Source organism: Ovis canadensis, chromosome 2 (assembly GCF_042477335.2).
Source record: "Ovis canadensis isolate MfBH-ARS-UI-01 breed Bighorn chromosome 2, ARS-UI_OviCan_v2, whole genome shotgun sequence".
Taxonomy (NCBI): Eukaryota; Metazoa; Chordata; class Mammalia; order Artiodactyla; family Bovidae; genus Ovis; species Ovis canadensis.
This window is the reverse complement of record NC_091246.1, coordinates 120208255-120229947: the sequence shown is the minus strand read 5'-3', so window position 1 is coordinate 120229947 and position 21693 is coordinate 120208255. Positions and strand designations below refer to the sequence as shown.

General features: G+C 41.1%; 1 protein-coding gene across 3 annotated transcripts in view; it reads right to left on the bottom strand.

Moving 5' to 3' along the window:
- Window positions 1-4040: 4040 nt before the first annotated feature.
- Window positions 4041-21693, bottom strand: part of PLEKHB2 (pleckstrin homology domain containing B2) — a 50001-nt gene continuing 32348 nt past the window's right edge. For 2 of the 3 annotated variants that reach the window (XM_069574232.1, XM_069574234.1), the window contains 2 exons: window positions 12091-12199; window positions 4041-6836 (listed from right to left, as the gene is read on the bottom strand). In XM_069574232.1, the coding sequence (XP_069430333.1) occupies window positions 6700-6836; window positions 12091-12199 (246 nt within the window). In that variant the 3' untranslated portion in view covers window positions 4041-6699. The remainder of the gene's footprint in view (window positions 6837-12090; window positions 12200-21693) is intronic. The other variant, XM_069574233.1, reaches the window with a different exon arrangement.

The following is a 21693-nucleotide window of genomic DNA, read 5'->3' as shown; positions in this document are numbered from 1 at the left end:
CAGATTTACACCTCCCCAGACCCCTTGCAGGAGAAGGCAATGGCAACCCACTCCAGTGCTCTTGCCTGGAAAATTCCATGGATGGAGGAGCCTGGTAGGCTGCAGTCCACGAGGTCACGAAGAGTTGGACATGACTGAGTGACTTCACTCTCACTTTTCACTTTCCTGCATTGGAGAAGGAAATGGCAACCTGCTCCAGTGTTCTTGCCTGGAGAATCCCAGGGATGGGGAAGCCTGGTGGGCTGCTGTCTATGGGGTCGCACAGAGTCGGACACAACTGAAGCTACTTAGCAGCAGAAGCAACAGCAAACCCCTTGCATGGCACTAGGGCCCCATGACTAGCTCTCACCACTGGAATGAGAGAAGATTGAGCACCACTGCCAAGCTGAGAAGGGCTCTTCCCCATCGTCTTCCAGCAGGGTGCAGAAGCTCCCTGAGGACTCCAAGGTACCAGATGGAAGCAGCTCTTATCTCCACATGACTACCAGGAGCAAAAGTCTTGCTCCCACACAGGCCTCATGGATGCAGACTTGAGCAAGAGAGATTTTGGCCCTCAGCCCCTGAGGTGGCTTATCACAGCAGTCAGCCTCTGTGCACACCATTCTCCAACTCCCAGTCTCAGGTGTTGGTGTGATCCTGGAGGCACCAACCAATGGAGAAGCTCCAGATATGCTCCAAATAACCTTGTCATCCACTAGTTCCACAAGGTAAAAAAAAACACAATACCTCCACAAGCCCCACACTGAGACAATACATTTGAACTATATTTCATTCCTTGTTAGTGAAAGTACTGGGCTGGTCAAAACCTTTGTTCAGGTTTTTCGTAGCATTTTAGGGAAAAACTCAAATGAACTTTTTGGCCAACCCAATAAAAGGGTATGAATGGGCAAATTCCTTACATGCTGATATGGAAATACCTCAGATACATTAAGTGAAAAAATGGATAAAACAGCATATATCAGCAGTTTTTAAGGTATGATACAAGGATCCCTGAGGGTGCAAAAGACCCTTTTAGAGGGTCTGCAAGGTTCTCCAACTCTGTGTCTGCCGGGGTCCAGCCCCGGTGGATCCAGGGAATTCGAAGGGTGGACGGCGTCGGCGTGGAAAGACTTGTTTATTTATTAAAGTAAGATTAGATTAAGAAATTATAGTGTAGTAAGAAGATTAAGTGGAGGAAGAGGGCTGAATAGCTTGGTTTACGCGGAAGGCCAATAAAATTCCAGACAAGGAATTTGCACCATCTACGTTGGGCCACCGGCGCCCGCTTGAATATCTAAGGGTGCCTCGCCTTAAGCTCCCTTTCTCGCGGATCTTAACAGACGGGGCAAGTAAGTAGACCTGGTGAGCCTCCGCGCTCCAGGTGGAAATTCAACCCGAAATTAAAGTAAAGAGCAGAGAGAGGGAAAGAGAGAGGAGAAGAAAGAGAGACAGAGACACGGGGGGAGCCAGAGTGCCAAGAAACCAGGCCGGGAGACTAGTTAGAGAAGCTGGTCCAAGAAGCTGGCCCCTGGAGCTGGCCCCAGAAGCTGGCCCCCGGCCCCTGGCCCCATCCTTTATTGTTCAGAAGGCCTTTTATACTTTTGATAAAACACAGAGATCAATGGGTAACACAAGATTATGTAGCGTTCGCAGCTCAAGCTCTTTCTATACATCATTTGGTATACAAAAGGTCTCAGGTGATTTACATTATCTTCTGGCCAAGAGGCTTGTTAACACTTTTTGGCTCTCTTCCTTAATGAATGTTAATCTTGTTTCCCCTGAAGTGTTTTTCTTTAATCTACATCTCCTTAAAGCATTAACATTAAAGTTACATCTCTATAGAACAAAGGTGCAGTGGGATATAACAAAGAAGGTACTTAACTCAAAGATCTAATGTTGCTAACACAAGGTCTACTACTTGTTTTTCTAACTATATCTACAACTAAAGGATGTGAAAATTTGGCAGCAAATGTTGACTCAACAAATGAAACCTTTAATCAGTCCTATTCTAAAGATTTTGACTCCTCGGAAGCTCCTACATTCCTAGGATGTTTTAAGCTTCCTGTGCCTCCTGCGGTCAGGAGGCCTCAAACAATCACACGCGCAGCTGTACGAGTCCTGCAGGCAGGCTAGAAAGCCATCAGAGGAGTATTTGGATTGAAACACTCTTTCAAATGCAGAAGACTAAAGCCCTGAATTGACTTTTTCCAGAAAATGTCAGAAGAGTGGAAAAGCAGAGCACAAAAGCCGGCAGATTTTTGTTGGGGTACATGCTTAGGAATTTCCAGAGGGGTCCCTGAAGTCTGAGCACGCCTTGCGTATGTCAGCTTCCTTCCTCATGACCTTGTCACGGGCGGGATTCCTCACACTGGCTCCCGGCATGTGTCTACATGAGGCCTTATTTCCTTCTATCCTTCAATCAAAAACAAAAAAACCAGACTGAATGCATAAGTAGATAAACAAATCCAGCTAATAAGCTAGATGCTACAATCTTTCAAATATAAAAAAAAAACTTGGCCTCACTGATTTTGTATTGGAAAATATTTTTTATAAAATTTATTTTTCAAATACAATGGGTTTACAATTTTGTAAAGTTTTTAAATTTTTCAACTTTATTATCTAATATAGTAAATAATGATAGATATAACTCACCCTAAAGAGTTCTTGGGAGGCCTCAAAACTTTAATCCTATAGAAGGATCCTGAGACTAAAAAGTCTGACTACCACTGGTATATACACTGTTTTCGTTAAAAAAAAAAAGGCAGGAAAATAAGAATTTATCTTTTTACTAGTTTATATATGCATGAAGAAAAACTCACAAAGGATAAATAAATCACTATGAGTAGTTAAGCAAAGAGAAGGTAGGAAATGGGTAGACAGAAGACCCTTTAGTGAATCTTTTTCATTCTGAATCTGTGTGTGTGTATGTGTGTGTGTGTATGAGTAGTTAAGCAAAGAGAAGGTAGGAAATGGGTAGATAGAAGACCCTTTAGTGAATCTTTTTCATTCTGAATCTGTGTGTGTGTGTGCATGACTTCATGTGTGCGTGTGTGTGTGTGTGTGCTTGTGTGTGTATATGACTTCCCTGGTGGCTCAGATGGTAAAATGTCTGTCTACAATGCAGGAGACCTGGGTTCAAGCCCTGGGTTGGGAAGATCCCCTGGAGAAGGAAATGGCAATCCACTCCAGTACTATTGCCTATAAAATCCCACAGGCAGAGGAGCCTGGTGGGCTACAGTCTATGGGGTCGCAAAGAGTCGGATATGACTGAGCTATTCAAAAACAACTAAAATATTTTTAAGAAAAGAGCCAGAGACAGCATGACAGAAGATGAGAATGAAGTCCAGCTGAAAAGTAAAACAGCTTACAAAGTTTGTGTGGAGTGTCACCCCCCACCACCCATACCCAGAAATAACTGTCCCCAGGCAAAATACTAGAGAATTATTCTCTGAAAAAATGAAACCAAGAGACTCAGAGCTTTCAGTATGAAGACTCCTCATCTTAAACTATGACAAGCAACCACACATCATAACTTAATGTAGGTCTGCAACAGAGGAGATAGACATAAAAGCCCAGAGGAGAGTAATTTAGAAACGAAAGAAAATTTTAAATAATTTTTTAAAACAAAACAACAAAAACACAAAGTCGTACCCAAAGATATCTGAAAAGTTACTGAACCCACACTGCCAAGTTGAGGAACACACTGTCAAGTTGAGGAAGATAACTGTGCTCTCAAAAAAAGAATTTTAACTTCTGAGCCTCAGTTTCATGCAGTGTAGCCCAGATAAATACCTCCTTTACAGAGTTAAGACAGGAATTTAATGAGGTATAGTTTTCCGATGTGACAATACATTCCTAGCACTTAGGGAAAGCTCAATAAATGGCATTCTTATTGCCTGTGATGTAGCAGAAAATGCTGTGTTACTACAAAATAATTTTTAAAAAAACAGATCAGTGTTTGCCAGAGGAGACAGTGGGGAATGGGATAAATGCCTGAAATGTTTTTGTCTTTATAGTTTAAATAAACTGAATTTTAAAAAAAACAATAGAAGTCAGTGAAATATGCTTTAAGGTTAACAATCATTTAATGTATTAACATTTTCACTTATAAACATACAATTTGCATATACAGGGAAAAACTGGTTCAGAGGACACAAAAGAATACTGGACACAGGCAAGCAATCAGAAGAGAAAAGAAAAGATCAACCCGAGGGGAAAGAAATGGAACTGCATTCCATGCCGGTGTCTATAAACTTGGGAGGAGAGAAAGATCGCACAGAATCACAATTAATGTAGAAAACAAACGTGGGTCATTCTGTATCAATGGCAGGAACTTCTCCCATGATCCAGATCTTGCATCCCGGTCCACCCCATTTCATGAATGTTGATCTGAAACACAGTCGCTCATCTCTCCCTTCTCTTTAAATCTAACCCTGAAGTTAACTCAAGAAATTAAACACACAGAGCTAAGAAACAAGCAGACTGGCATGTGCGCAATATCAACGGCCAACTATTTAAAAGTGCACGTGGAAATAAAATGCTGACTAAACATTTTACTTTAGTTAAAGTGAACACGTTCCTTCCAACTCACCTAACTTCTTGATTTAGGACTACCTAAGCGAGGTGACCAAAAGATTGGCATCTATGAGAACTGGAGCCAGGGAAATGAAGCAGCTCAGCCCATCATTATGCTGAACATGCATTTCCTCTCAGGATCAAGTCACCAGGGACAGTGAACTTCCAGACTCAACTACAGTTGATCAGCGTGGCTTGCTTGGCGAGGGACAGGGACTGGAGATGGGGGAGCACATGTATGTCAGGACTTCAGTCCACAGCTCCCCCCACTCTGTCAGGGAGCGGAACACAGGGAGACCATCTGCTTTAAGGGCATTTCAGCGACATAACTCAGAATCTGTGGTTCCGGTAATTCCTAATTCAAAATTAACACTCCAGTGCAACATTAAAAACTGAGTTTAGTATTTTGCTTGTAAAGGATACAGCTTGAATAATGATTACCATCTGAACAAAGCTATTCTTATTACATATGATGTAAAATAAGTAACATTTTAACCATCAAAACCAGTATTGTCACAAATCACATGTGGCAACTTTCTACCACATGACACATCCAAAGAGATGACAGCCAAGTATACTTCTTTTCAAGCTGGAAGCAGACTCTCCAGTGTCAAGAGGTACAGTAGAACCGGCTGGGAAACAGACCTGTGGTCACCACAACGTGCATTTGGCATCTAGTTTCCATACAGAGATAGATCTATTTAAGTCTGCCTTAGAGGTGGAGTGGACTGATAAGTGAAACAAAAGACTGTGCCTATAATTGGCCACATAAAATAAAAACAGAATTTGTGCTACCAGGAGTGTACTTTAAGGAAACATGGCCACATGGAGTATACAGGCAGAGACCTTCAATATGCCTTTGTAAATGTACATTTTTTAAAACATGGGAAAACTGGAATAACTGAAGTTTTAAAATTTACATAGCTAAAGAAATAAGAAAATTACAGAAATGCAGGACCCTTGGTTTTTCAGAGCTTCACATATAAGTTGGGGCTCAAAATTAAATGGTTCGAGCTTCTCTGTCACACTAAAGTCAGAAATAAAAGCAAGGCTGGTGTCCTGGTCAGGTGGAGAGGTATCTTGAGCAGGTCATTCATGTCTCTGGGCTGAAATTCCCATCTATAACCTGAGTTTCCCCCACCATGCAGCACAGGCTCAGGGGCAGCACAGTGCCCAGTCCTACACAGGACAGGAGATGGGCTCATCAACAGCCTTCAGAAGGACATGAACACATCCTCCGTGCAGCCCAATCCCCTGAACAGGAACACTGCAACTATGGCTCTCATTTCACTTTCCTCACCATTCTCTTAATAATACTTTCTCAGCAAGTAGAAAAATAAGCTGTAAGTAGGCTGAAGTGGCCATAAAAAATGCCCAAAGCAAACACTAAAACCATGATGCCTCTGAAAAAAATAAATCTACCTCCACACACCTTTTTGTAGTTGTTGTGCCTTCTTCAAGTTTTAAATGATAAAGCCCTAAAATGTTGACACTCAAGTCTACTCCTAATTTGGGATGCTTTCCAAGTATCACTACCAAAAACAAACAAATAAGAATAAAATGAAAAAGAATCATTTTCAAGGGGGGAAACTGCCATCCCATCCATCGTCCTGAGCAGTCAGCTTTGCTGGAGCCCCAGAGGCTGTGGGATATCACACTGCTGCCTAAGGAAGGTTCCAGCCTATTAACTCCTGAAGTAACATGCAGCCAGTTCTGGTCTGAGGTTTCAAAGTCCGACATTAAACCAAAAAAACTGCAGCTTTTCTCGCCACGGTCATTCACTCACTCATACATCACCCATGTTACCAGCAAAACACTAAAATAAATTATCCCTTAAGAAGTAAGATCTAACTCTAAAAAGAAAATGGCCTTTCAAAATGGGTGTGTTCAAATAAAGCATTGAGAGAGTTTTATAAGGAAACCCCTCAAATGAGCCAGTGCTGCCATAGAGTCCACATTTTAGCTAAACAGCAGTCCAAAGCTTTCTCTGCAGTACTTCTATGTACTTATAAGCATTTTGTCACTACTTTCAAAAGAACTATTAAACCTATTACTAAAAACATTTATAACAAACAGAAATGCCCTGCAAATCATATTATTGCACACGGGGTATCAGAAGCTATGCACACCGAGGTTCCACGGACTCTAGAAGACCCAGAACAGAGACCCCAGGGCCATGCCTGTGGCTGCTCCGGCCAGCATGCCCAGCGCCAGGTCGCTATCGTTGTCTCGGTACCGCTCACGAATGATGACTTGGTTGGCAGGCTGCTGTCCATAAAGCCCTGGAAAAGAAGGAAAGAACAGACTCCTGAGGAGCAGTTTGTGAAGCTCAATACTCACTCAAAACGAGAGCTCATTTGCCTGGGACCCTTCCTGAGGTTTCTCCATGCACAGCACTCTTCCTACAGACTCGTCTCCCTCAGAGAGCTGGGCGTGGGGGGGGGTGTGACTTTGGTGAGCGCTCCCCAGCTCTCCTTCACCACAGATGAAGGGGACTCGGCTTGGCCGAGTGAGGGGGACACTCTATATCTAAGATGGAACTAAGAGAAAATCAAGATGCTCAGTTTCCCAAGGTCCACAGTCCCGGACACTACAGAGAGCAGAATCGTAATGAAGTTGCAAACCCCAGCCCACAATGTCTGCTTCAGCCCCCACAGTGTTCATCAGGATGGCAGGCAGACCAGGAACACAGGAGACACACAGAGCCTAGAGACTGTGGGAAAGCCAAGGATCCCCATCCAGAAGTTAAACAGCTTCTTAGTATTCATGGAAACGATATGTAAATTAAATTAAACCTTAAATCTGCTAACATAATCCACTCTTCATTTTTAATGTTATGCCTTTATGGAGAAAAATATTTGTCAGAGGGAAAACATCTAAAAAACAAACTTTAAACAAATTTAAACTTAGCTGCACAATTAAAGTTCTCAACTGGAAATGTTTTCTTCTATATTTCACAATATGTTGTCCAAAAGCTAGTTAGCTTTAAAATTGTTCCCACAGGACTTCCCTGGTGGTGCAGTGGATAAGAATCCACCTGCCAATGCAGGGGACACAGGTTCGATCCCCAGACCAGGAGGAGCCCACACTCCAGAGCCCACAAGCCACAACTACTGAGCCCGCAGGCCGTAGAGCCTGTGCTCTACAACAAGAGAAGAGCCCCCAGTCTCTGCAACTAGAAAAAGCCCACATGAAACCACGAAGACCCAGCACAACTGGAGATAAATTTCCTCACATACAGTGCTAATGTTCCTCCTTAACCCATTATTCTCTTAACAGTTCAACCCTAGGAAAGTGAGAAATTGATCCAATAGTGATATGTCCATAAAGAATGAAGATACTAAATGATAAGTGCTTACCAGTCTAAGCACTTACAGTATTACAAGCATTTATATGTACAGACTCACTTAATCCTCACAACAATCCTTGCAGTTGAGCTTACTGTTACCCTATTCTATAGACAGGGAAAGAGAGAGGTACATGGGGCCTGAGCACACTGAGTGCACGCCAACCCAGGCGCTCTGGCTACAGTGCGCACTCAGACACCAATGCCCCTAATACGATGAAGGAAAGAGAAGCACCAAAGCCACAGAGCAGAAAAATGCGACCATTATAAACCTAGAGTCGTCAGGCAATAACATTAGAAGCAAAGATTTTTTTTTAATGCAATATTTAAACTACATAACTGGTGAACTGTAGCATTCAGAATCACAGCCTTGAAATTTTAAAAATTTCAACTAGGCAACTCCAATTAGTAACATGTAATACAGTAGGACCCTATAGCTGACCTAATTTAAAGACCCCTGGAAAATCTAAATCTGCATTCCAGCTTTAGCTCCACAGAAGGACCCCTCACTCCATGACCAGGAGCCAACTTCTCCTGCAGCTCATCTCTGTTCCTACCAAAAGCTAAGTCTTTACCAAAGTCAGCTGGGGAACATTTCCAAACTGTACTCATTTTAATCATCTAATTTAATCTTTACATAAATGATCCAACCATGAATGTAGAAAAGGAAGATACTGTTAGATATTTTAAGAACAACTAAGTCAGATACTTTTCAGCTTCCCTGGTGGCTCATATGGTAAAGAATCCGCCTGCAATGCAAGAGACCTTGGTTCGATTCCTGGGTTGGGAAGATCCTGGAAAGACTAAATAAAGGCAGATAACTTTTACAAATTACTATCAAACCAAGAAATTGAGAATTACAAAATCTAGAGGTGTTCTCTCAGACTTGGCCCTGGAAACTGCAGAGCAATTACGTGTCATGAGTACCATCTCAACAAGACAGAAACAGAGGACTCCAACCAAAGGAGCCAATTCAAACCAAAGACCTCAAGCTCACATCAACAGACAACTGAACAAATGTCTACTAGTGTGGGAAAATTAAAACAGAATACTTACAGTGTGTACACAGCACTTTTTAAATTGGTTGACTGACCACCAGTTCCAGTAATATTAAAGAGAAGGCCTTTAACCTTCTCTGCACAACAAGGGCCTCTATGGACACTGCAAGGCAGTGCATCATGAAGCTGGCAAAGCACCAGAGTCCTAGAAAGGCCGACTGAAGAGCTCCTGTCTGGTTACCAGCATGATGCTGCTGTGGGACAGCCACAACTAAGCAGCCCTTTCACAGCAAGCACACTTACAGTGTGTACACAGCACTTTTTAAATTGGTTGGTAGGCATTTGGCTGTCATGATGCAAATGCCAAATGCCAACCAACTGCACTCAGCCTTCAGCAGCAAGTTGTCTGAGGTTGCGCTGAGAATGCTATCTCGTTTTTCATGATGAAAGTCAAAGGAAGGGATGGAATCCTATATATAAAAATTCCCTCACAAGCACAAAACTTCCGCTCTTCTACAGAGTAAGAAACAGCTAGGATTATCGCAATCTATGGCCTAGGGGCTGAATAAAAGTCTGGCTCTCATCAGACAAATAGGCTGACTTAAAAACTGAACACAAACCCCAAAATAAATGTGAAAAAAATAATTCATACAAGAAAAGAATTAATTTGTAAACAATGAATTATACAATCTTTATCTTTGCCAGTAATTAGAAATGTAAACTAAGGCAACCTGGTTCCATGTTAAGACCTAATGAGGTTATCAAAACTTTCAGAGCACAACAAAAACAGCAGGCAATCTTGATGCAACTGCAGAGAAACCAGCACATCAGTAACTCCTGCTGCTGCTGCTGCTGCTGCTGCTAAGTCACTTCAGTCGTGTCCAACTCTGTGAGACCCCATAGACGGCAGCCCACCAGGCTGACCCGTCCCTGGGATTCTCCAGGCAAGAACACTGGAGTGGGTTGCCATTTCCTTCTCCAATGCATGAAAGTGAAAAGTGAAAGTGAAGTCGCTCAGTTGTGTCCGACTCTTTTCGAGCCCATAGACTGCAGCCCACCAGGCTCCTCCGTCCATGGGATTTTCCAGGCAAGAGTACTGGAGTGGGGTGCCATTGCCTTCTCTGCAGGAACTCCTAGGGGCATTTATAAACTGCTGAACTACTCTGGGAAATAACTTAGTAAATGCACAGCATCAAGAGTTATTGTAATACTGTCAGATGAAATGAAATAAAGTATAAACTTCCCTCAAAACAATCCAGAGCTGGGGGAAAAAGGTACAGATGAAACAAGATGCTGTAACTGTTAAAGCTGGAACCGGTAGATTTAACAGCTCATTTACTGTCCTTACTGTAAACTTTTATAATTTTAAAATGTATCAAAAACAAAATGTTTATGCCCTTTGACATATTAACATACAGAAATCAAAAATGTATTCTAAGACATACTTAACAGGAATAAAAAACAAACTGATTAGAAACAGTCAAAGCAGTATCTATGAGAGAAAAACTTAAAGAAGAAGTAAACAGCCAGTAAGTACTAGAAGACTTAATATTACCCCATATGATAGGATGTAATCATTAAAAATAGTAATGAAGATTATGTAGCACTCTGGACAAAATATACAAAATTTTTAAATGAGAATGAAATATAAAATCTAATGTAATGCCATTAACAAAACAAAACATAATAAAGCAAACACGCTCCAAAAAAGTAATGTAAGATAACAAAGATGAAACTATTGGTTTACAAGAAGAAAATACTTAAACAAAAATAGCTGTGCTCGGATCAGAGGATAGACAAATAGCTCATTTTTTAGTATCATTATTTCACTGGTTTTCAACTTGACATTGAAAAAAAAAAATCAAGCAAGGCAAAACTTCAGAGTCTACACTACCTTAGTGATCAGCATCAGATTTCCAAAACAGGTTAACTGGAGAAACTCTCCTCTATTAGGTGCTAACGCACCACTAACCACCACTACTGTGAGTCTGGGGAAATCCAGACTCTGTGGCAACCCCACTAGCTTCTTTGCAGCATTAATACCAGTGACCACTCACTCTTGTGGTAACAGTCCTTCCACTGCTTCTGCGATAAGGCACTGTGCTAGACTGCTGATCTCTCAGCGACCTGTGGGCGTGCGTTCCAATCCATGCATCAGTTCCCTCTCACGTGTGTCGCTCTGACATGCCACACTCACTGAGAACTGCCCCTGACTTCACCTGCTCATTGGGGTCTGGTATGGCCTCACTCTTCAGGCCATCAGCCACACAGCTCAGGTCACCACTGCCCTGGCTGCAGGCTCCAGCACCATTCCCCGCATATTCCTGACCTCCACCCTACAGACATCCCTCTGCCCAGGCTGCACCCAGGACTTGACGCTATCTCAGTTCAGTTCAGACACTCAGTCATGTCTGACCCTTTGCTACCCCATGGACTGCAGCACCCAGGCTTCTCTGTCCATCACCAACTCCCAGAGCTTGCTCAAACTCATGTTCATTAAATTGGTGACGCCATCCAACCATTTCATCCTCTGTCATCCCCTTCTCCTCCTGCCTTCAATCTTTCCCAGCATCAGGGTCTTTTCCAATGAGTCAGTTCTTCACATCAGGTGGCTAAACTATTGGAGTTTCAGCTTCAGTATCAGTCTTTCCAGTGAATATTCAGGACTGATTTCCTTTGACACTATCTACACAGGTCAATCGCTCACACCTAACAGTTTCAGGTGAGATGAAAATGAAAGGAGTAAATATAAGCCTTCCCCAGAGTAAATATAAGCCTTTCTATGCCTCTACTTCATCTTCAAAATGAAACATCACCTCCGTAGTGAAAACTTTTGAAAGCTACAACCAGAAGGAAAAAAACAGGAGAAAGACTACCTCTTATTCCTTAAAACAGGACTCTTAGGTTATTTCTTAATGTAAGTGTATTTCAATAAGCACAAATTCTCATCTTGGGAATGAATCTGAATACAACAGTGAAGTTTTAAAAATCAAGCCTACTCTAACTTTGTAAAGTAGTGTGAAAACATATAATGCTTTCTTTTTTTTTTTAAATAGCACAGTGACTTGTCATCTATAACCAGAAAAATTACAGTTCACTTACCTCTAAACTGAGAAACAAAAATTCCTCAGGCTTCACTGATCTACACGCTAAACGACGAGAAACTAGGAATGAAAGGCTAGCATGAGTTACCTGCATACGGGTACTGATAGGGTACAGCATAAGCCTGTCCGTTTGCAGCATAGACAACTTGAGTTCCTGGTGGGTATGCACCACTGTATGGACCATAGCCATATGCCTGCTGAAAAAAAATAAGCCCATTAGAAATACAATTTTAAAACTCAACATCCATTTATAATAAAAACTCTCAACCAAATGGTTATAAAGAGAACATACCTCAACATAAGAAAAGCTACATATGACAGGCCCATAGCTAGCATCAACACTCAATGGATGATGAAAAGCTAAACAATTTCTCTATGATCAGGAACAAGACAATGATGCCTACTGTACCCACTTTTATTCAACATACTATCAGAAGGCCAAGTCAGAGCCATGTAGACAAGAAAAGGAAATAAAAGGCATCCAAACTAGAAAGGAAAAGGTACTGAGTTAGCCAAAAAGTTTGCTGGGGTTTTCTGTAAGATGGTATGGAAAAAAACCAAATGAAATTTTTGTCACTGTTTGCAGATGACAGAATAGTATATACAGAAAACCCGAAAGACTCTACAAAAAAACTAAGAATAAATGAATTCAGTAAAGTTCCAGGATATAAAATTAATACACAGAAATCTGTTGAATTTCAATACACTAGGAACAAACTTTCAGGAAGAGAAATTAAGAAAATCATACTATGTACAATTGCATCAAAACAATAAATTATGATCTTCCCAACCCAGAGAGCAAATCAGGGTCTCCTGCACTGCAGGCAGATTCTTTACCATCTAACACACCATGGAAGCCCATGATAAACATACTACTATATATAAAACAGATAATCAACAAGGACCTACTGTATAGCACTGGGAACTCTACCCAAAACTCTCTAATAACCTATAAGAGAAAAGAACCTGAAAAATAACAGACATACATATATGTACAGATGAATCAATTTGCTGTACACTTGAAACTAATACAATATTGTAAACCAAGTATGTTGTTGTGCAGTCGCTCAATCGTGTCCAGCTCTGCCATCTCATGGACTGTAGCACGCCAGCCTTCCCTGTACTATCTCCCGGAGTTTGCTCAGATTCGTGCCCACTGAGTCAGTGATGCAGTCCAATCAGCTCATCCTCTGGTGCCTCCTTCTCCTGCCCTCAATCTTTCCCAGCATCAGTGTTTTCCAATGAGTCAGCTCTTCTCATCAGGTGGCCAAAGTATTGGAACTTCAGCTTCTGTCCTTCCAATGAATATTCAGGGTTAATTTCCTTTAGGATTGACTGATTTGATCTCCTTACTGTGCAAGACACTCTCAAGAGTCTTCTCCAACATCACAGTGCAAAAGCATCAATTCTTCAGCACCCAGCCTTCTTTGTGGTCTGGCTCTCACACCCTACATAACTACTTGAAAAACCATAGCTTTGACTATACAGACCTTTGTCTGCAAAGTGATGTCTCTGCTTTTTAATACACTGTCTAGGTTTGTCATAGCTTTTCTTCCAAAGAGCAAGTGTCTTTTGTGGCTGCTGTCACCATCCACAGTGATTTTGGAGCCCAAGAATATAAAATCTGTAACTGTTTCCACTTTTTCCCCTTCTGTTTCCCATAAAGTGATGGGACCGAATGCCATGATCTTATTCTTAGTTTTTTGAATGTTGAGTTTTAAGCCAGCTTTTCACTCTCCTCTTTCACAAAGAGGCTCTTTAGTTCCTCTTTGCTTTCTGCCATTAGAGTGGTATTATCTGCATATCTGAGACTGTTGATACTTCTCACAGCAATCTTAACTCCAGCTTAGGATTCATCCAGCCCACGTTTTGCATGATATACTGTGCACATAAGTTAAATAAGCAGGGTGACAATATACAGCCTTGACGTACTCCTTTTGCCAATTCTGAACCAATCCACTGTTTCATGTCTGGTTCTAACTTCCTTCTGAAGCTACTTACAGGTTTCTCAGGAGACAGGTAAAGTGGTCTGGTATTCCCATCTTTTTAAGAATTTACCACAGTTTGTTGTGATCCACACAGTCAAAGGCTTTAGCACAGTCAATGAAGCAAAAGTACATGTTTTTCTGGAATTCCCCTGCTTTTTCTATGATCCAACAGATGTTGGCAATTTGATCTCTGGTACCTGCCTCTTCAAAACCCAACTTGTTTATCTGGAAGTTCTTGGTTCATGTACTCCTAAAGCCTAGATCGAAGAATTTTGAGCATAACCTTGCTAGCATGTGAAATGAGCGCAACTGTACAGTAGTCTGAACATTCTTTAGTGTTGCCTTTCTTTAGGATTGGAATGAAAACACCTTTTCCAGTCCTGTGGCCACTGCTGAGTTTTCCCAATTTGCTGACATAATTGTGTGCAGCACTTTAACAGCATCATCTTTTAAGATATGAAATAGCTCAGCTGGAATTCCATCACCTCCACTAGCTTTGTTTGTAGTCATTAATTCTTCTTAAGACCCACTTGACTTCACACTCCAGGATATCTGGCTCTAGGTGAATGACCACACCATTGTGGTTACCTGGATCATTAAAATCTTATTTGTATAGTTCTGTATATTCTTACCACTCTTAGTTTCTTCTGCTTCTGTGAGGTCCCTGCTGTTTCTGTCCTTTATTGTGCCCATCTCTGGGCACAATACAGATACCATGAAATTGTATCTTCCAATTTTCTTGAAGAAATCTCTAGTCTTTCCCATTCTGTTGTTTTCCTCTATTTCTTTGCACTGTTTACTTTAAAAGGCCTTTTTATCTCTCCTTGCTGTTCTCTGGAACTCTATATTCAACTGGGAATATCTTTCCCTTTGTCATTTGCCTTTTGCTTGTCTCCATTCTCAGCTGTTTGTAAGGCATCCTCAGACAACCACTTTGCCTTCTTGCATTTCTTCTTCTTTGGGATGGTTTTGGTCACCACCTCCTATTCAATGTTACAAACCTCCACCCACAGTTCTTCAGACACCCTGTTTACCAGATCTAATCCCTTGAATCTATTCATCACCTCCACTGTATAATCATAAGGGCTTTGATTTAGATAATACTTGAATGGTCTAGTGGTTTTCCCTACTTTCTTCAATTTAAGTCTGAATTCTTCAGTAAGGAACGTAATCTGAGCCACAGTCAGCTCCAGGTCTTGTTTTTGCTGACTGTAAGAACTTCCCCATCTTTGGCTACAAAGAACGTTATCAATATAATTTCAGTATTAACCATCTGGTGATGTCCACATGTAGAGCTGTCTCTTGTGTTGTGGAAGAGGGTGTTTGCTATGACTAGTGCATTCTCTTGGCAAAACTCAACCTTTGTCCTGCTTCTTTTTGTACTCCAAGCTAAACTTGTCTGTAACAGGTATCTCTTGAGTTCCAACTTTTGCATCCCAATCCTCTATGATGAAAAGAACATTTTTATGGTGTCAGTTCTAGAAGGTCTTGTAGGTCTTCATAAAACTGGTCAACTTCAGCTTCTTTGGCTTTAGTGGCTGGGGCACAGATTGGATTACTGTGATGCTGAATGGTTTGCCTTGGAAACAGACGAAGATCATTCTGTCCTTTTTGAGATTACAACCAAGTATTTCACTCTGAACTCTTTTGTTTACTATAAGGGCTAGTCCATTTCTTCTAAGGGATTCTTGACCACAGTAATAGATACAATGGTCATCTGAATTAAATTCGCCCATTCCCATCCATTTTGGTTCACTGATTCCTAAAATACTGATGTTCACTCTTGGCATCTCCTTCTTGACCATGCCCAATTTACCTTGATTCATGGACCTAACATTTCAGGTTCCTATTCAATATTGCTCTTTACAGCACTGGACTTTATTTTCACCACCAGACACATCCACAGCTGAGCCTTATTTCCTCTTTGGCCAAGCTACTTCATTCTTTCTGGACCTATTTCTCCACTCTTCCCCAGTATCATATTACATAACTACTGACCTGGGAGGCTCATCTTCTGGTGTCATATCTTTTTGCCTTTTCATTCTGTTCATGGGGTTCTCAAGGCAAGAATACTTCAGGGATTTGCTATTCTCTTCTCCAGTACATCACATTTTACCAGAACTCACTACCATGACCCATCTATCCATCACAGTATAGCTCACAATTTCACCGAGTTACACAAGGCTGTGATCCCTGTGATCATTTTGGTTAACTTTCTGTGACTGCGGTTTTCATTCTAGAGGTGGTGGGATTGTAGTCAAGTATATGCTAATATAAGTACACTTGATATCTAAGTGTATAAAGTATACTCTAATATAAAATGAAAATTATAAAACAAAACAAAAAAGCCATAAAATGGCTAGGATAAATTTAACCAAGGAGGTGAAGGGCCTAAACACTGGAAACTATACGACAGTGATGAAAGATACTGAAAATACCAATAAATGAAAATATATCCCAAGCTAATGGATTGGAAGAATAATTAAAATGTACATACGATCCAAAATAATCTATAGATTCAATGCAATTCCTATCAAATTTCCAATGGCATTTTTTGTAGAAATAGAATAATTCTATAATTTGTATGGAACTACAAAAGACCCAACATAGCCAAAGAAAGAAGAATAAAGCTGAAGGTATCACGCTCCCAGATTTCAAACTAAACTACAAAGTAATCACAACAGTATGGTATTGGCATAAAAACAGACACAGAATCAATGGAACAGGAGAGCCCAGATACAAACCCACATATATATGGTAAATTCAGTCAGTTCAGTCGCTCAGTCATGTCTGACTCTCTGCAACCCCATGAACCAACCGCAGCACGCCAGGCCTCCCTGTCCATCACCAACTCCTGGAGTTCACTCAGACTCACATCCATCGAGTCAGTGATGCCATCTAGCCATCTCATCCTCGGTCGTCCCCTTCTCCTCCTGCCCCCAATCCCTCCCAGCATCAGAGTCTTTTCCAATGAGTCAACTCTTCACATGAGGTGGCCAAAGTACTGGAGTTTCAGCTTTAGCATCATTCCTTCCAAAGAAATCCCAGGGCTGATCTCCTTCAGAATGGACTGGTTGGATGTCCTTGCAGTCCAAGGGACTCTCAAGAGTCTTCGCCAACACCATAGTTCAAAGGCATCAATTCTTCGGCACTCAGCCTTCTTCACAGTCCAACTCTCACATCCATACTTGCCTACTGGTAAAACCATAGCCTTGACTAGATGGACCTTAGTTGGCAAAGTAATGTCTCTGCTTTTGAATATGCTATCTAGGTTGATCATAGCTTTCCTTCCAAGAAGTAAGCATCTTTTAATTTCATGGCTGCAGTCACCATCTGCAGTGATTTTGGAGCCCAAAAATATAAAGTCTGACACTGTTTCCACTGTTTGCCCATCTATTTCCCATGAAGTGATGGGATCGGATGCCATGATCTTCGTTTTCTGAATGTTGAGCTTTAAGCCAACTTTTTCACTCTCCTCTTTCACCTTCATCAAGAGGCTTTTTAGTTAACTTACCACAAAGGAGCCAAGAATATTCAAAACAATGGGGAAAGGAGAGTCTCTTCAATAAATGGTGCTGAGAAAGTTAAGATAGTCATATGCAAAAGAATGAAATTTGACAATACATGGTATCTTATCACAAAGAGTTGGACACAACTGAGCGACGTCACCTCACCTCACCTCTGGTATCTTATACCATACACAAAAATTGACTCAAAGTGGATTAAATATGTAAGATCTGAAACCCTAAAACTCCTAGGAAAAAATCATACATGATAAGCTCAATAGTGGTTACAGTGATGATTTTTTTGGATCTGATTCCAAAATCAAAGGCAACAAAAGCAAAAATAAACGTGAGACTACATCAAACTAAAAAGCTCCTGAACAAGAACGGAAATCGTCAACAAAATGAAAAGGCAAGCTATCAAATGGGAGAAAATATTCACAAATCATGTTATCTGATAAGAAGTTAGTATCTAAAGTATCAACATATAAGGAACTCATACAACTCGAAGGCAAAAAACAATCTGATTAAAAAACAGACCAAAGAACTAAACAGACATCTTCCCAAAGAAGAAATACAGATGGCCAACAGGCACATGAAAACGATACTCAACGTTACTAATCATCAGGGAAATGCAAATCAAAACCACAATGAGTATCACCTCATACTTGTTAGAATGACTATTATTAAAAAGACAAAAAATAACAACTGCTGACAAGGATGTGAAGAAAAGGGAACCCTCATACACAATTATGATAAGATTTTATCTTATCTGGTGCCTCCTATATCTAAAATAATAATAGAAAGGAGTTTCTCAATGAGGTACCACTTCACACCAGTCAATGTCTGCGATCCAAAAATCTGCAAGCAATAAATGCTGGAGAGGGTGTGGAGAAAAGGGAACCCTCCTACACTGTTGGTGGGAATGCAAACTAGTACAGCCACTTTGGAGAACAGTGTAGAGATTCCTTAAAAAATTGCAAATAGAACTACCTTATGACCCAGCAATCCCACTGCTGGGCATACACACCGAGGAAACCAGAATTGAAAGAGACACATGTACCCCAATGTTCATCGCAGCACTGTTTATAATAGCCAGGACATGGAAACAACCTAGATGTCCATCAGCAGATGAATGGATAAGAAAGCTGTGGTACATATACACAATGGAGTATTACTCAGCCGTTAAAAAGAATACATTTGAATCAGTTCTGATGAGATGGATGAAACTGGAGCCGATTATACAGAGTGAAGCAAGCCAGAAAGAAAAACACCATTACAGTATACTAACACATATATATGGAATTTAGGAAGATGGCAATGACGACCCTGTATGCAAGACAGCAAAAAAGACACAGATGTATATAACGGACTTTTGGACTCAGAGGGAGAGGGAGAGGATGGGATGATTTGGGAGAATGGCATTGTAACATGTATACTATCATGTAAGAATCGAATCGCCAGTCTATGTGCGACGCAGAATACAGCATGCTTGGGGCTGGTGCACGGTGATGACCCAGAGAGATGTTATGGGGAGGGAGGTGGGAGGGGGCTTCATGTTTGGGAACGCATGTACACCCGTGGTGGATTCATGTCAATGTATGGCAAAACCAATACAGTATTGTAAAGTAAAATAAAGTAAAAATAAAAATTTAAAAAAAAAAAAAAAAGAATAGAATTATCAGTTGATCCAGCAATTCCACTTCTGAGTATTTATTCAAAGGAAACAAACACTAACACAAAAAGGTATCTGTATCCCCATGTTCACTGCAGCATTACTTACAATAGCTAAGATATGAAAACAATGTAAAGTGTCCATCAGTTAACAAACATATAAAGAAAATGTGATCCAAATATACAATGGAATATTATTCTACCATTAAAAAAGGACATCTTGCCTTTTTTGCCTGCATGGATAGACCCTGAGTGTTAGAAAGAAGTCAAAGACAAATACCATATGATCTCATCTGGTATCTCATAGATTCCGTATGTGGAATCTATCTTTAAAACAACAACAAAAAAAGTTCACAGATAGAGAACAGACTAGTAGTTGCCGAAGAGAAGGGGGAACCAGAGAGGTGGGGTTGCAGGGTGGGCAGGGGATGAACAAATTGGTTAAGGGAATCAAAACGCACAAACTTCCAATCATAAAATAAATAAGCCATGGGGATATAATGCACACCACGGTGGTTATAGTTTATACTACTATATTGCATATTTGAAAGTTGCTAAGAGAGTAGATCTTAAAAGTTATCAGCGTTTAAGAAACAATTTTTTACATACGGTGACATGTTAAACAGACCTACTTCAGTGATTATTCTACAGTAACATTATTTTGAAATAATACCAATACAGATTATGCTGTACATTGGAAACTAACATAATGTTGCATGCCAAATATACCTCAATTTTTTTAAACACAATTTGAAACCACTGGCAATGTATTAAAATTGGTTCTCCAAGTTCCAGTCTATAAAGTATGGTAGTCTATTAAAAAAGTAAAGAATATGAGACAGTATGCTTATATACTTTAAGGTTCTAAAAATACAAACCCATAACTGAAATCTACTTTCAGACTATAAAATAAAGAAAGCAGAAAAATACAACAAAAAAGAGAACCGGACTTGCCAGTGATTCCAATTTCAATTCAGCTCTACCATTAACCTGACCTTCAGTAAGTCATCTATCTAACTACTGTAGGCCTTATTTGGTTCATCTCAAAAATGATCAGTTTGGACTAAGTGATAAATGAGATTCATCCAATGTCAGTTTTCTCTTGATAAAACCAACCTAGTAGCAAAACCCTTCCCACAAAACCCTCCCCAGTCCAATTTCCAGAAGTTCCTGTGTGGAGAATACAAAAGACTGAGGCTATTAAGGAGTCTGAAGACAGAGGCCTGGTCAGGTAACTGGCAGTTTCCCAACAGGACATGCCTATGAAAGAACACAGGCAGAAATGAGCAGTGGACTGCTTCCACTGACCAAGTATAGGACTGGAAAGCATGGAGATAAAAGGCCTGGCCTCCCTTACCGGCTCACAGCTGGTGGGAAGGTAGATGTGTTTACAGACAATTACAATTATTGTCACTGCGTGACAAAGGCTACCGCACAGGGACAGGGAGCAGCTGCAGCCTGGCAAATACACAGGTAGATCTGAATCTGTTATCTTACAAAAGCAGGAAATAAGAGTTATGCTTCTGGAGGATAAAATAGATGCAGATGTTTTCCCTATTCTTCCTGCTACATACAACTGAAAACCTGGACATTACACATACAACAAACGTAAGGAGACTCTGAAAGGTGGAGAGAAGGCGGTCAACGTCTGCAGGCTTCATGACCCTAAGAAGGACATGCCGTGAGTCCCCTGAGTTTTCTTTTTGCCTCCTACATCCTAGACTAGATAAAGCAGAAGCGGCAACACAGAAATGCCAGTATGTGCAGACCTTTCTTTGCCTGCCTCAAAGAAAGCCTGCTGTCTCTACCCAAAGAACCTGGGAAGGAAAAGGGTAATCTAGCAAGAGAGACCATCTTTAGGCAATAACTGCTCCACTCCAGCCAAACAACACAAAAACAGCTGTGGCTGTTACTTCCACCAGCAAAGTCAAGTCTGGAGAAAGGCTCTCGCCCACCCCATCCTGAACAGTGTCAGAGAAGGTCAAGTGGGAAGCCGGAAATATCACCCCTGCCAGACAGAAACATGGCAGCCCCAGTTCCATGCCAGTGTCAGTGGAGGCCGTGCAGGGAGCCAGAACTCCCATCTCTGCCCAGCGGGAAGAAGGTGCCCCTTCCCATCCTGCTGGGGTAGGATCAACAGAGACCCAGTGAAGAACAAGTACGCTCACAAACTCCTACTAGTAACCACAGTTACACAGTTACAGAGAGGCTTATGGGAAACAGCAGAAAAAGTCCCTCCAACTCCCAGGCAGGCTGGTGTCAGCAGAGACCTAGAGAAGGGCCTGAATTCCCAGGCCTGCGAGCAATGACAATGAGCTACAGTCAATTGGGACCCAGTGGAAGACCTGGACTTCCACCCCTTACATGGAAGAAACAAAGCAATCCTCACCCACCAGAGAGGCTTTAGAAGGAACTCTGCTAAAATGCAGGACTTGAATAGATTCAGTCTTATAATATTTAAAATTTCTAGGTTTTGATAAAAAATAATTTGTCATACCAAGAACCAGGAAGATCTCAAACTAAAAT